Raw genomic sequence first — 15,738 nt, 5'->3', positions numbered from 1 at the left:
GATTTAGTATGGGTAGATATACAAGATAATTTTTCTTTTACTTTTGGCAAAAGTTAACTGCTCCATTTTGATGTTTGACTGACATCTGTCCAGAGACACAAGTGGTTTACAGGTGGATGCCTGCATTAGTTTCAGCCCTTCAACTGCCATTGGCCATTGGGGATAACAGAAATCTTTTCTTTCTATTTTAGACAAATTTGAGAAAGTTGGAGAGAAGAAGGTAAGATTCAAATCTTAACTTAAATACAAGCTTTGTTTAAAGACTTGTCGAGTTTTGTTTTCTCATAATTTGAGAAGAAATAGACTTGGTTTTGGGTTTGTGGAGGAGTCATAGGCTGCACAATATTCCTTAAATTGACCTTTGAATCTAAGAAATAGAGACAAAACAAAGTCAAAGGAGACGATGAAGCAAATATTAGATTGCGTACAAACAGCGGCCACGCAGAACTCACCTTCTCGGTGACCAAATCAAATTGGAAGCCAAAGGGTTTTTGGCATTTCTCCCCACGCAATCCATCACCTGAAACTTGCCAGCCTCTTTTCTTGTTTGCTTTTGAGTTGTGAAATAAACCCAATGCAGTGCCACTTGTTATGACATCAATGGCTTCCGTAATTGCTACTTGTTACCACATTTATGCTTCCTTGTAGGCTTCATTAATATGCTTTGGTTTCTACGTACCACAACTCCCTATTCTCATCTACAACAAAATTTCCGAAAAATAAAAGGCTTTAGCTGATATAGGAGCCATTAAAGCAATCCAATTAATGAATCTTTTATGTAGACAATAAATCTTAATAACTTTTTCTGACTAAAAAAAAGAAAAATTATATATATAACGGTTATTTAATGTACACAAATGTTATTTGTAAGCTTATTTTAACAACATTAATGCATTTTTTAACATGTTATTATGTAGTCACAATTAATTTTACATGTCCCTTATAATCAGGGGCGGAGCTAACCAATTTTCATTGAGGGGGTCAAAAGTTAAGAAGAATAAAAATTAAAAATTTTTAAAATTAATATATTAAACTTAACCATTAATAATAAAAAAATTTATAACAAATAATAATTTTATATAACATGTAAATAAAAAAAACTTATAATAGTGCTATAGGAAAGTTTTATTCGACGATAACAATATTTTTTTAATATAAACAATTAAATTATTTGTAAAAAATTTATCATCTATTTTGTTTTAAAATCTTGTCTTTCTCAATATAAATGACTAAAAAATTACTGTAGTCAATATCTAATATTCTTATTTTATTATATTTAAGTTTATAATATTAAATATTAAACTATAATGCATAAAATATAAATAGTTAAATACGATATACAGAATTAATAATTTCTTCTTATACTAAATATAATTTCCTTTCAATTAAATATAAAATGTAAAGCACATTAAAAACATATACTCAAAATAATTTTTTTATATAATTAGGATTAATAAAAAATAATATATTGATGAAATTTTAAACAATAACCAATAATGCAAAGCTAAAACTTATATTTGAGAATTACATACATAATAATTTTTTAATTTTTAAAAATTAAAATCATTAAAAATAAAATTTACATAAGAAAAAAAATCATGATAAGTAGAAGATATAACCTATATAACAAAAACAAAAAAATATAGTTGATGATTCATAGAAATTTAAAAAAAAAAATCTATAGAAACTTAAAACATATGAGCAAATAGAATATAATTAAAAAAAAAATAAATAAATAAATAAAAATATAAATATAAATAAAAAAATTAAATAAAAATTTTATTTTTTTATAATTTCACAATATAAAGACAGAAAAGAAGAAAGGGAAAGATGGGTGAAGAAACTTAAAATATTAAAAAAATTAAGAACTTGAGTAAAATTAAATGAGATTTGTAAGATATTTTATTATTTTTAATTATATTAATTATTTAATAAAAAATTATTTTTAAAAATTATTTATAAATATATAATATATAAAAATTTTCAAAAATTTTGGGGAGCCGTGACAAAGGGACGCTCCGCCCCTGCTTATAACTTCTTTTAAATTTAAAAGTTTTGGTAACGAGTGTTATAAAGATATTTTTTTGAAATTATCATAGTAAAAACTACTTTTTAATATACTAAAATTCATCATATGAATGAAACACATAAGAGGCATCGGGGAATGGAGACAACACCTTCAAAATTGCTATTCTCCTTTTCCATGTAAAATAGAAAATGAAATGATGTTAGAAACATGTTTCGTAATAATACAAATTTGTTTTTTAGCAAATAAAAACAAAATTATGTTTAATTTTGAAAATAAATTTTCCACGTTTTCAATGAAAACAAGTAGCAAGATATGGAAAAATGATGAAGATGCCCAAGCCTAAAATGCAAAAAAAAAAAAAAGCCTTATACTTAATTAAATCTATCATCTAAGTTCTTGTCAATTTATTAAAATCAATTGAATTTTAATTATTATTTACACTCAATTAAGTCTTTATTTAAACAAACATGCTATGTGGATTAACATCCTTATTCCTTTTAACCAATTAAGATGAGATTGTCATGTGATATTGATAAAATGGAATAAATTTTAGTACATGACATTAATAAAAATATGCGTCAAGTGAATAAAAAAAAATCTTTTTTTTCATTAATGTCATATGGTAAAATCTTCTATGTTACATGCTAAAAATATTCTACATCATCTGCATCACATGATAATCCTATCTTAGTTAAACAGAGATAACAGTGTTAATCCAATGTACATTTTTCGATCAAGTAAGAGCTGAATTGATTTCTAAATAAATATTAAAAAACCTTAATTGATGGCAATAAGAGAATGGAGACTTAGATAAAAAATTAATTAAGTAGGAGGACTTATTTTTTATTTTTGATAATGCAAAATGCTTATTCCATTTAGGGATCATGTTGGAGTACCTTGGACAGCAAAATGAAGAGTAATTTTATACAAAAACAGTGTAGGGCTCGCTCAGGAATGGATAATGTTCGTGCATCATTCATCATTCAATGATCATCTCTTAAAATTAAATAATATATGTTGGTGCATCATTGTATTAAAGATATTTTAAAAAAAGAATGATAAGTCATTATTATTTATATATATAACGAGTTTAATGGTTGAGAAGATATTTTTACGAATATTACTTTTCAATATCATGTTAGTACGATTATTGTCATAAATTCTCTTTCATTTTCAAGCATTATTTTGTATAAAATATATTATTTTTATTTTTTTTTAAAAAAAACCTAATAACATTCATTAATCGAATTATGTATTTTTTTAATTAGAAAATACGCAAAACAAACCGTGTTTTCATTATCTTCACTTTCAAAAACATCTTTAATTTGTGCATTAGCAAAATTTTTATTGTTATTAATTATTATTCAGAGAGTAGAAAAGAATGAAAACTAATTCCAAAAAATGGAGATAGAAAATATATTTAATTTGTTGAAGATTCCCACTTGACATGGTGCTTGCTTGTTTGTGAGTGTCACGTTGTTGAGCGAATCATTTAATATTTGGGCTATCCTTGATAACAGTGGAAGTGGAAGTGGAAGTTGATGTGTATGTGGATGTGGGGCTACACTACACTGCTGCTCTTCTGATGGGAAGCGGCCAAATCTGTTGTCATTTCGCACAGCACATCGAACCATGGCAGTGGTACCCTTTGTCCGCCACTCCCTGATTGGAACATCTGTAGCGGCACTGCACAGAACCAAATTCCAACCCAAATTTCACTTCTGTACAATTTGGCCCCTCCCTTTTGCCTGTTTTCAGTAAATTCTTTCTTGGAAAGTAGATTCCAGTACTGATACACGTATAATCAAATCAATACATGTATGTACAATTAAATCAAAGCAACTCAAATAAAGTGTTCTATATTATATTTCTGATGTGGTTTTTTTTTTAAATAATGATCAAATAAAAATTAAATTTGACACATATAGTATCAAATACAAAATTTGAGTAATAGTTATTGAATAATGAAACTTTTATCATATTTTGATCATTTAGATTATCTACAAATACTCTACCTAGGTTTTAACTTAGATAAAATGCTGAGGTCTCTTCTCCAGAAGACCAAATTTCACTTGCCTAACTCCCATTTTCTTCCATCTCCGGAAGGACAGCTTTACATAATTTCAACAATTTTAGCCCTCAAAACATTTTGGATTTGCTTTAGCATGGTGAAACAAAGCTTGTTGTGTTTTGAGTTTCACTTAACACTCTTGACACACCACACACTGAATCTTTGGGAGCTTGGAGAAACCTACCTTCCCTTGCTTTTGCTGTTTTATAATATAGTATTATCTTTTGTAACACTAATAAGGAAGAGAGAGAATAAAAAGTGATTATTTTTTTTTGGATTTGAAAAAAGAAGATTCAAATCTTATTCTTTAAACAGAGATCATGTATCAAGAAATGAATCAAATTTTTGAATAGAGAAATGACTATTTCTTTAAATATGCATTTAGTTCACACCTTAACTCCATCCTCGTCAAAGGCTTCTCTGACGTAAAAGATGGACATTACCTTTGATTTTTTTCATTGTTGAAATTAACCCAACCTAGCTATTTTAGTTTTTGTTTGATAACTTTTTTTTGGTAAAAATTGATATTTTTGTTGTAATTGGTGCTATATATTTGATTAATTATATGTTTGGAATTAATTGATTGTTTGTGAAATATGATGGTCAATACATATGTTTAGGGTAAAATAAGATTTGACTAATTTTTTTTTAAATTTTGTTAGTTACTTTGCAAATGTCCTAAAATTATAATACTTGAAAGCTATTTACAAATGGGTTTTGATTATTTCGCTTGAATTTCCTTTTTTTAACTAATTCAAATTGACACTAACCAGAAAAATAAAATAATAAAAAAAAGCTTTTTTACTTGCTTTTTTTTTCTTGGAAATGGTAGTTAATTTTGATGAAATTTTTTATGGATGGTATCAGGTATAATTAATTGTGTTTTTTTTTTTTGAATGAAATGCATTTCATTAGTAAGAAATTGATAGTCATTTTATTTTTCAAAGATATTTATAATACTTGGGAAGAAACTAAATTAAAAGTTTTGAGTTATATATATAAGATGTATAAATTAACATCCAAAGGATGCGGATGTTGCATTTCTATAATATTGGTTATAATTAAGTATCTCAAAGCCGATTCCTCTTATAACAAATGATTAATTATGAGATTTTTTATTACAGTTTTATCCATTTTGATTATTTTGTATATTGAAAAATTATTTATTTAATAGAAAAAATATGGTTGCAAATTTGGGCAACTAGGATGTATAAAACTTTATTCAATGTAATTGTTTTGTGAGGAAATTGTGAGAAATAACCCTCTTCATAAGTCTAATTCAAAAATATCCTTCATTATAATTTTAATTATTTTTAGCTAATTTTTTGCATGATTTGACAACAATACCTTTTAAATAATTTCAGACAAATTAAAATGGTGTCGATTTTCTTTATCTTGTCATCCAGACAAAAATTTTAAAATTAAATCTCGATTCTCTCTCTTGTCAAATACTGTCTATCTCACCATCCAGCTCTTTCTCGCCATCTCGAAGAACAAAGATGACATTCATCTTATTTTATTTTATTGTCTTGGATGGTGAATCTTGAGCTTTCAATGGCGATGAATAGCAATTTTGCTCTTCTATAGTGATTGCAGTCAACATGATAAATGTAGTAACTAGATGCCTTCTAGTCATGACTTACTTCGAAACGTGTCTTGCGATGGAGATGTCTGTGTTAATGAGTTAGATCCAATTGGTTAAGATGATGGGCTCAGGAAGAAGGAATAGCGAAAGCATGTTTGTTGGGTTTTGTGATGGTTCACAGTTTTATTATGTTTGGGATTGAGATTATTGTTAAGCATGTTTGTTGGGAATTTTGTTTCTTTTTATGAGATTTTGAGTTCGAATTATTCAAAGGGAGTATATTTTGTTTTGCACAAAGAGAGTGAGCAAGGCCTTCTCGATAAGAATATATTTTGTCTTGCTTTGGAGGATTATAGAATTTTGTAACTCCTCTTTTATGAAATGCAAAATATCATGGTTTAGAAAAAAAATATATGTATTTTAGGTTTTTGGGTTTATTAGTTTATTCATAGAACTCAAAAATTGAGGAGTTGAAATTAATTAGACATAGCTGTAAATTAGAACATGTATGACTTTGGTAACTTAAATATGGTTGGGGGCAGGTAAATCAATTTATTATTAGGTATTGAATTATTGGTTTTTAAACATTGTGTCATTGATTTTTAAGTATTACGAAACTAGTTTTTAGGCATTATGTAACTTGATCATTGCTTCTCTGATTTTTAGGCATTGTGTGACTGATTTTCAATATTACGTGACTAATTTTTAAACGTTCCATGACTGATTTTTAGACAATACCTAAGTCACATAATACCTTATTAACTAGTCACATAATGTCTTGCTAACTAGTCACGCAATGCCTTACTAATCAGTCACATAATGTCTATCAACTAGTCACGCAATGCCATTTCAACCAGTTGTGTAATACTTAACAATTAATCACGTAATGCCTAAAAACTAGTTACGCAATGCTCAAAGATCAGTCATGTAATACCTAAAAACTAGTCACGTAATACCTAAAAATCGGTTACACAATGCGTAAAAACCACCAAAACTATTGAATTCCATTAAATAAAATCAACAACTTCAAATAATATACTATATTCCATTTAACAATATAATCAACGAATATACTTACTTGATGAAGAATGCTCAAAATGCTCAAAGATTTTTTTTCATGTATCAGAAACTACTTCAAAATGCATAAATAAACTCAAAGATATTTTTTCGTGTATCAAAAATCATTCCAAAATAGTCAAAATGCTTAAAGGTTTTTTTTTTTGCAAGGAATACTCTAGATATGAATGATTTGACAAGAAAAGCTTAAAGGATATAAATCGATTTGAAGTGCAGACCTAAATATATAAATCGATTTTATTGAGAGTAATTTTGTTTAAAACTAATTTTTCTTGACTAAAAATAATTAAAATTATAGTAAGGGCTATTTTAAAAAACAAGTTATGTACAAGGGGTATTTTTGAAAAAAACTCGTCTTGTTAGTATCAAAATATGGATATCTTTTACTTCTTATTTCTAGAATATTTAACAATGGAAGAATGTGATTCACACTACGCACAATACAACTATTAATGCCTTTATATAATGATATAAATACTTTATTATTTATATGTTGTCTTCAATTTGTTTTCTTATAATCCCAATGCGTGTAATGTCACTAAAATTGGATTTATAAAGCTTTATTTAATTACTTTATTATTGGAAGGCATCTTAGTAAAATGATCAATAAAAATTTTATATTTAAAGTCAATCAAATAAGATAATGTTCTTTTCCAAGTATGAGAACTAAATACAAGGATGATATATTACTGTTAAGTTGATCTACTAAATCATAAGAAACGTAAATGTAATATATATTTTTATTTGTATATAATTGATTTGATTAGTATAAATAAAGTAACTATGATATATAGAATACAAAATTGGATTTTTCTTTTTTTAAAAAAACAGAAACAAAAACAGAAAGGCCCTAAAGAAAGTACTTTACTTTGATGGAGAGTAGATAGGAACGTGTTGCAAAATAGTTCACCAACTCTTCCTCATTTAAAAGTTCTCATCTCACCCTCAAATTCTCTCAACTTCTATATAAGGAAGTTGATTACAACAAGCAAAGAAAGAAAGAGGAAAGGAGGTAAAGGTGAAAGAAACTACTTTGAGAAAAAAACCAATGGATCAAGAAAAGCCAACAGTTTGTGTTCTTGATGCATCAACCTATGTGGGTTTTTGGATTCTCAAAGGACTCTTGAGTAGAGGTTACACAGTTCATGCAGCTCTTCAGAGAAAGGGTAAGTGTTTCTTCTTCTTCTTCTTCCTCTTGGCATCGTTCTTGTGAACTTCTTTTCTTCAGTTACAATAATATTATTTTTCTGTTGAGGCTCTTTCTGTTTTGGGGTTGTCGCAGGATCAGAGACAGAGATAGAGGAGAAAATCAAGGAAATGGAAAGAGTGGAGGACAGATTAGCAGTTTTTACTGTGGATATTCTGGATTACCAGAGCATTCTTGTTGCGTTGAAGGGTTGCTCTGCTTTGTTCTGTTGTTTAGATAGCCCAGATGGTTATGATGTAAGTCAAAAGTTCCCCATAATTTCATGCATCTATAGTTTGTTCCCCTGGAATTAATACTCCCATGCTTATGGGGCAGGATGTAATTGTGGATTTGGAAGTTAGGGGAGCAATCAATGTGGTGGAGGCATGTGCACAAACAGATACCATAGAGAAGATAGTATTCAGCTCTTCCTTAACTGCAGCTGTTTGGAGAGAGAATATTTGTTTAGAGAAAGATGTGGATGAGAGGTGTTGGAGTGATCAAGATTTCTGCCGGAAAATGAAGGTTTGCAACTCTACATCTCTCTGTTGAAGTTTTCAACTACACTAGTGTTCATTTATTTTTTTCTTTTCAGTGTTTGATATTGGATTAATCAAAGAATTTTCTATGAAGGTGGCTTCTTACATCTGGCTCTCATCGTTCTAATCCTAATAAATACTCTTTACAAATTGCATTTAAACTGACTGTCTAGGTCCTTCCACTGTATTTCTGGGGAAAAAATTGCAACCTAATGGATTATTTAATCATATATTAAACAAACTATGACAATCTCTCAGCTGAATGTCAGATTCAAGGTTAACTTGTCTAAGCTAATCTGAGATGCTTTAATTTTACTGGGTCGTCCTGTTTGCTGGTCAGTCAAGCTGTTCTTGCAGTGCAAGATAAATTTATTGTTTCATTTTTCTTTCATGAATTGACCACTCTTCTCTTTGTTGTCTTATCTTTACGCAAGAAAAGTCAAAGAGAATAACCAACAGGTGAAGACAAGAAATGGCAAATACCTGTTTACCACAGAAAGTCATGCATTAATTAATTGTGCCTGCTTTTCATTATGAGATAAAAATGTAAAAAGTAAAAGTTTTTTCTTTCATCATGGGATAAAAATGTAAAAAGCAAAAGTTTTTTCTTTCATTTACATGTAAAACTAATGATAGGAAGAGTGACAGCAACTAAACCTTGGGTTTCTAGGAGGGGTATTCTTGGGTGATTTTTTTTCTTTTCCTCGATGAATATGGTACAGGCTACAGGGTCCTGGCTAGGCAAATGTGATATTCTTAGGTTGGTAGAGCTGCCTAAGCTGATTCTAGCACAACTAGGTCAAACTTTTAGATTTTTTTTCTTTAAGAAATAATTTGTCAATAAAGGTCTTTAAATTCTGCATTTTTTCCAGTTCAAAATTCACTTTTCAAGGGCAACAACACAGTATTTCTTCCTTTTAAATTACCAAAAGCAAGAAAAATTCATTAAACGTCATTAATTTGCCAAATTAGACGTTAAATTGGAAAAAGCAAGTGCCTACTGGTTAAGGAATGGTTTGACAGCAAGTCCTTGAATCCATGTTTTCCTCAGCTCCTATGTTATTGCATAAAAGTTAATAGATAATCGTTTAAGTTCTTACAATCAGCTGATCTCTTGTTTGATTTGTCAGTTGTGGTATGCCCTGGCTAAAACACTCTCCGAGCAGGCTGCTTGGGCTCTTGCCATGGATCGAATGCTTAACATGGTTTCTGTGAATGCTGGACTAGTTCTCGGCCCCGGGGTTGCACAACAAAATCCTCGGTCAACCATGTCCTATCTTAAAGGTATATAGATGCGCATATCAGCTAGCTACGCATGATTTCTGGTTTGGAATTTCATATCTAAAACCACGTCTTTCTATAATTTGAAATAGGAGCCGCTCAAATGTTTGAAAATGGAGTTCTAGCATTTGTCGATGTTGGTTTTTTAGCTGACGTTAATATCCGAGCTTTCGAAGATTCATCTACATGTGGAAGATACTTTTGCTTCAATCAGATAGTGAATACTGAGGAAGAAGCTGTTAAACTGGCTCAAAGCTTGAGCCCTTTGTTATCTTTACCCTCCAAGTAAGTATATGTAAACTGTTGTATTAATGACAAAATAAAAATAATAAAAAAAAAACGATGGTAAATGGTGCCAACCTTCAATAATTTTGACTGAATATATTTATCATGCTTCTCAAAATGCAGGTATGAATGCCAAGGGAGTGAGGTCTATGCTGAGAGGTTGAGGACCAAGAAATTGAATAAGCTGGTTGAAGGCACTGCATAATTTTTAAAAGCCCTAGTTTCTATCCAGTGTGATTTCTCAACACTAGCTAATGTATATATTGTCATTCAGAAAAAATGCATGTGCTGACTTTTCTATCATCATTCTTTCTTTGGTATATAGTTGTGTTTATTTGAGGAAAATTTTAACTGCAAAAAACTCTTCTGTCTGAAAGAGAAGCATGGGCGGGTGTATAATCACAAGATTAACTAATCATCAACTCATGTTTAGGGTGAGCTGATCAACATTCAAAAAAGTTCCCTTTGCTGGATTTTCTTGGCCTTTCGAGGTAAAATTAAGAGGTTTAGAATATCATTGTAGCCCACCGAGACCAGGAATTTGAAGCCTACTGATTAAACCAAGGACACATGCGGTTTATTATCAGACCATATTATAGCTAATTTATTTACTTAAAATCAACGGACTTCCTTGACTTACCATCTCCTGCATCGATGGAATGTCTCCAGGGCGGTGGCTGACATGCCTCACCAAATTCATGCACTTAGAACTAGTTCATTCATGTGCTAAAACACAGCTTGATTAAATGAATACAACAGTTAAGTTGGTGAAAGGTAAGCATCCGAATTAGAAAATTATGCTTTGTTCATGGGGTGCATAGCCTTCATCAGTGTGGGCTCATCTTGTTCTTTTTTTTTTTCTTTTCTTTTTGTCACATTGCGACTGACTTGTTATTGTAATAATTATATTATTATTATTATTATTTGAAAAGAGTGCTGCCATATATTATGCAAACAGTCCTCAATCATAGTGCATTGAATGATTGTCAATAATTCAACATGTTTTAAATGTCTCTTAAATTATTTTGGCTCTTCGTCTCTTAAAAGGTAAGGATGGATAGAAAATGGTGGTTCACTTTTCTGTAAAATTCTAAGTCCGTCATTATTTAAAAAGATTCACTCTTTCCCATTTCGTCCTTTAACAAGAGGTTCATTTCAAACTTAAAATATGTATTACCACCTTATTCAATTTCAAACTTAAAATATGTATTACCACCTTATTCAATTTCAAACTTAAAATATGTATTACCACCTTATTCAATTTCAAACTTAAAATATGTATTACCACCTTATTCAATTTCAAATCCTCCACTTAAAATTTCCATCCACGTCCTAATATATAATATTATTAACAGTAGACCAACATTTGCATTAGCATTGATGTATTATATGTGATTAATAATATCTTTTAATTCGGGGCGGATGCTTGTGTTATTATTGAGGGATTGTGACTTTTAACATTTTTTAAAATTTTGTTATGTATTTTATATTTTTTTTCTTAATAGTCCTCTCAAAAACTTTTAACCTTTATTCTTCTTTGTCTTTAGTTCCCCTATCAAAAATTGACTGGTTCCACCCCTACTTATATTTAATTTAAAATTTTCTTCTTTCAAATAAAATGTACATATTATGAATAGCTTAATAATTTCTTTTATATCAGTTAAAATACACTAATTTTTATTCATAAATTTATGCATAAACGCATTTGAAACTATTAAACTTTAATTTAGTCATAAAAATTATGGAATATGATCTTTTCTTACGGAAAAAAAAATAGAGACATTTCTTTTAACTTGTTAAACGTTTGATAATAAAATAGTGTTAGGAATTAAGAGTGTAACTTCATTTTCTGTTATGTTCACTTAAACGAGAATAATAATATGAAATTGAATTAGAAAAGAATAATTTAAAAGTTATTAATAATAATTGATTTAGTATGATGTAATTTATGCTTTTTATGCCCTGTACCTTGGTCAAAAGAATAAAAGCTATGCAACACTTGTTTCATAGAGAAGCAGAATGCAGAGTTTCCATCCTCTGCTATTGGGTTTAGGTTTGCCACGGAATTTGGGTGTTGCTAAATGGGGAATTTGAGGGGTTTTGGCTTGGACTTAGGTTTGCTATTGTTGGTTGGAGGCTTTGATGGGGATTTGGAGATTGAGAAGGAGAATACGTGGAATGATTGAGTGGAAGATATAATATTACGATTTATATTAATTTATAAAATATTATTTATTTTAATACATTTGTCTTATATGATTTTTTATTGAGACGATGATAATATTTTTTTGTTATGTGAGATTCATAACTCCTCATTTGAGACTTATCACATTCTCTTTTTATGAGATTAATGGCTCTCTGCTTTTTGTACTAACTTCATAATCTTTTCCCAATAATTTGTAAATCTAGTTTAGTTAGCATGGAAATTGCAATTTGATTACGTGGAATGTGAACAGATTTGCACTTTGATGGCATGCTGTTAAGTGCATCTCCAATTGGAAGCCCAAAGGGGAATTTGAGACCTTCATGGCATGTTTGGTTGGCCATTCCTCCTCTATACCTTAAAAAATTTTCTCCCCTCATTTGGTTTGTTTTTGAAGAAAGGAATACGCATTCCAAAGGAATGATTATTTCTCAAAACTTGGTAAAAGCTTAGAATAGCTAATACCACCTTCTCCATGGTATTAACTATTCTATCCCCATGAGAATAAACTACAAACATTTTAAACTAAAATGTCCTCACTTACATTTAAAAATTATAAACTTAAACTTATAAAATTAATATTTTAAATTAAAACTTCAAAAATTATTAATATTTTAATTATAATATATTTAAATTATAAAATAAAATGTTAATATTTAAAAAAATTAATTTTTAAATTATTAAGTGAAAATATAAATTAAAAAAATGAAAAATGCAAATAGAGAAAAAATAAATCTTGTTATAATAAAAAGTTCAAGTTTTTAATTATATATTATAAAATGTTTTGAATTTAAAAATTAATTAAAAGTATTAATATTTTAAGCATAATAATATTTAAATTATAAAATAAAATATTAATATTTAAATTTTAATGATTAAATTATAAATAAAATATTAATATTTAAATGACCAATTATTAATATTTTAAATCAATTATAAATTATTAATATTGAAAAAATAGAATAACATTTAAATGATAAATTAAATAATATTATTTTTAATATTATTGATTAAATTATAAATAAAATACTAATATTTAAAATTTCAATTTTTAATATTTTAAATAAATTGTAAATTATTAATATTTAAAGTTAAAATAATTTAAAAAATAAAGAATCATAATAACATTTTAATTATAAATAAAATATTAGTACTTTATAATTTTTAATATTAGATTATAAAAAAATATTAATATTTAAAAATAATAAAAATAAAAATATATCTAATAAAAAATATTTTTATTTTTTTTATTTTAAAATTATTTTTATCAATCAAATGCGAGAATAAGTTACAATAACTGTTTTTATTTTATTTCATTGATTATATCAAATTATATAATAATTATTTTATTTTATTTTTATCTATTCAATAAACAAAATGTTATGTTAAATTTTAAATGCAATGCAAGCCTTTCCATGGTGGTAAAAGGGGATTGTTCAAAGACTCATGACTCTTTCGATATTTAAGGGCCCAATTTTTCGTCACTAAATCAAAGCCACAATCCAAGACAACTAGCATTTAGGACTTCACTTCAGAAATCCAAAGGCCAATCCAAGCCAAGCCCATTATATTAGCCCAACCAAACGATGCCGTCAAAGAGCTTTCCGGAAGCTCATATCTTTTTTCAATAAACGATTCATCATCATCTTGCATCTTCTCCTTCATCTTCTCCTTCAAGGCATAGTAATACTAAAAATCAACAGGCAGTTTGTTTACAGTGTAAGGCTGTTAAGATTCTTTGATCCTTAACCTAAAAATGGTGCTGATTGAACCTCACAACACTGAACAACATGAAGAAGCCACGAAAGCGACTCCATCATCATCCCAAACGACGTCTGATTCAGCCGCCGCATCATCAAATGTGCACGGAGGAGATGCTGCCTCCGATGGATTCGAAACAGCAAGCGAACGTGACGTCAGCGACAACGAAGAAGACCACGCCCACGATCAACAACCAACCGAACAAAAAGGATCCGATTCTTATCAAGATGCCTTAAACGAAGACGAATTGAAAGAGGTTCATTTTTAGTAGGGCTTTTTTAGCTTAATTTACCATTAAATTAAATAAAATAGTTAAAAATTTTGAAAATTTTCTGTTTCCAGAAAGCGTTGGCACAAGCAAATGATGCAAAAATGGAAGGAAATAAATTGTTTGGAAACGGGCAATACGAGGAGGCATTGTTACAGTATGAGATTGCTCTGCAAGTTGCGGCGGAGATGCCTACTTCCGTTGAAATTCGATCCATTTGTCATTCGAATCGGGCTGTTTGCTTTTTGAAGCTGGTATTTCTTTTTTCTTCTTAAGGGTAAAGCTGAATAACAGTTATCTGTTCTTTTTTATATTAAAAAAAATTTTGTTTTCAGGGGAAATATGAGGAAACCATCAAGGAATGTACCAAAGCACTGGAACTTAATCCTTCTTATATAAAAGCTCTTGTTAGACGAGGAGAAGCTCATGAAAAGCTTCAACATTATGAAGAGGCTATTGCTGGTGAGTTAGATTTGAGTGTTTGTTTGTTTCTTTTACATTTTTCTGAGGTTTACAAGTATTTATTAAATTTAGCCATTGCCCTATCTTGATGATTGGTTATGTGTCAGCATTATATATTTTTGTAATTATTTTAATTGCTGAAGTTACTTTTTTTTTCCCCAAAATAAAATAAAATTTGCAGATATGAAGAAGATATTGGAATTAGATCCTTCTAATGACCAGGCTAGGAAGGCCATTCGCCGCTTGGAACCACTGGCTGCAGAAAAAAGAGAAAAGATGAAAGAGGAGATGATGGGTACTTTATATGCTTTTGCTCTTTATTCTGTTTCCTTTTTTCCTTTTCGTTTTCTACTCAAAGGTCGGTCTCATGTATTGCTTTCTTGAACAAGGTAAATCGTATATCTTAATATGTTAACCATATTAGATCATAATCTTCATATGTTAACCATATTAGATCATAATCTTCATATTGCCTTGACTGCTCTACATGGTTATGTCCTGAAAAAGTACTATGAAGGAATTCATATCATTACATTATTTGAGGTTGTTTTAAAACTATGAATTCCATAGGGTGTATGTGAAGCTTGTAGATTGAGTTGTTATGCTAATGGACGTACCTGATGTTTTAGAAAATAATAAGAGTGAAATACCTTTGTGTTTAATATATGGTATTGAAAGGTGCATAGATGAGAATGCGGTTTTCAAGCTTATGTTCCCTGTATCACATATCAAATTCCTATATGTTTGTATCTTATTGCTCTATACTCATTGGGCTACTTCCTTCAGCTCAATTTATCTAATAAACCAAACATAATATACTATCTCAAATTCATATTCCATTTAAACAGATTTACATGTTTTTTTGTTTGTTACTACAAAGGGCAACTGTTTATAAGCATTTGATTCATTGAATTTTGGTTTCCATTACTAATTGAATACGTGTCAAATGGTTGACATTACCTGTCTTTGATGCATACTGATCATTGATGAT

At 29.0% G+C, this 15,738-nt stretch overlaps 2 protein-coding genes across 2 annotated transcripts in view; both read left to right on the top strand.

Annotated features, from left to right (window-relative positions):
• The first annotated feature begins 7,672 nt into the window (after nt 1-7,672).
• Nucleotides 7,673-10,356, top strand: LOC18589062 (NAD(P)-binding Rossmann-fold superfamily protein). The gene is made up of 6 exons (XM_007013876.3): nt 7,673-7,928; nt 8,045-8,205; nt 8,285-8,473; nt 9,618-9,771; nt 9,861-10,053; nt 10,177-10,356. Exons 1-6 carry the CDS (start codon nt 7,811-7,813, stop codon nt 10,256-10,258), a joined length of 897 nt encoding a protein of 298 aa, XP_007013938.1. The 5' UTR covers nt 7,673-7,810; the 3' UTR covers nt 10,259-10,356.
• A 3,515-nt stretch (nt 10,357-13,871) lies between these two features.
• TPR1 (Tetratricopeptide repeat (TPR)-like superfamily protein) overlaps nt 13,872-15,738 on the top strand; it is a 2,649-nt gene continuing 782 nt past the window's right edge. Inside the window, exons 1-4 of the mRNA XM_007013875.3 lie at nt 13,872-14,273; nt 14,360-14,539; nt 14,621-14,747; nt 14,929-15,042. Coding sequence (XP_007013937.3) covers nt 14,013-14,273; nt 14,360-14,539; nt 14,621-14,747; nt 14,929-15,042 — 682 coding nt within the window. The 5' untranslated portion in view covers nt 13,872-14,012. The remainder of the gene's footprint in view (nt 14,274-14,359; nt 14,540-14,620; nt 14,748-14,928; nt 15,043-15,738) is intronic.

This window comes from Theobroma cacao, chromosome 9 (genome assembly GCF_053813885.1).
Source record: "Theobroma cacao isolate CCN51 chromosome 9, ASM5381388v1, whole genome shotgun sequence".
Classification (NCBI taxonomy): domain Eukaryota; kingdom Viridiplantae; phylum Streptophyta; class Magnoliopsida; order Malvales; family Malvaceae; genus Theobroma; species Theobroma cacao.
The sequence above is the reverse complement of the archived record's forward strand: the minus strand, read 5'-3'. Positions and strand labels throughout refer to the sequence as shown.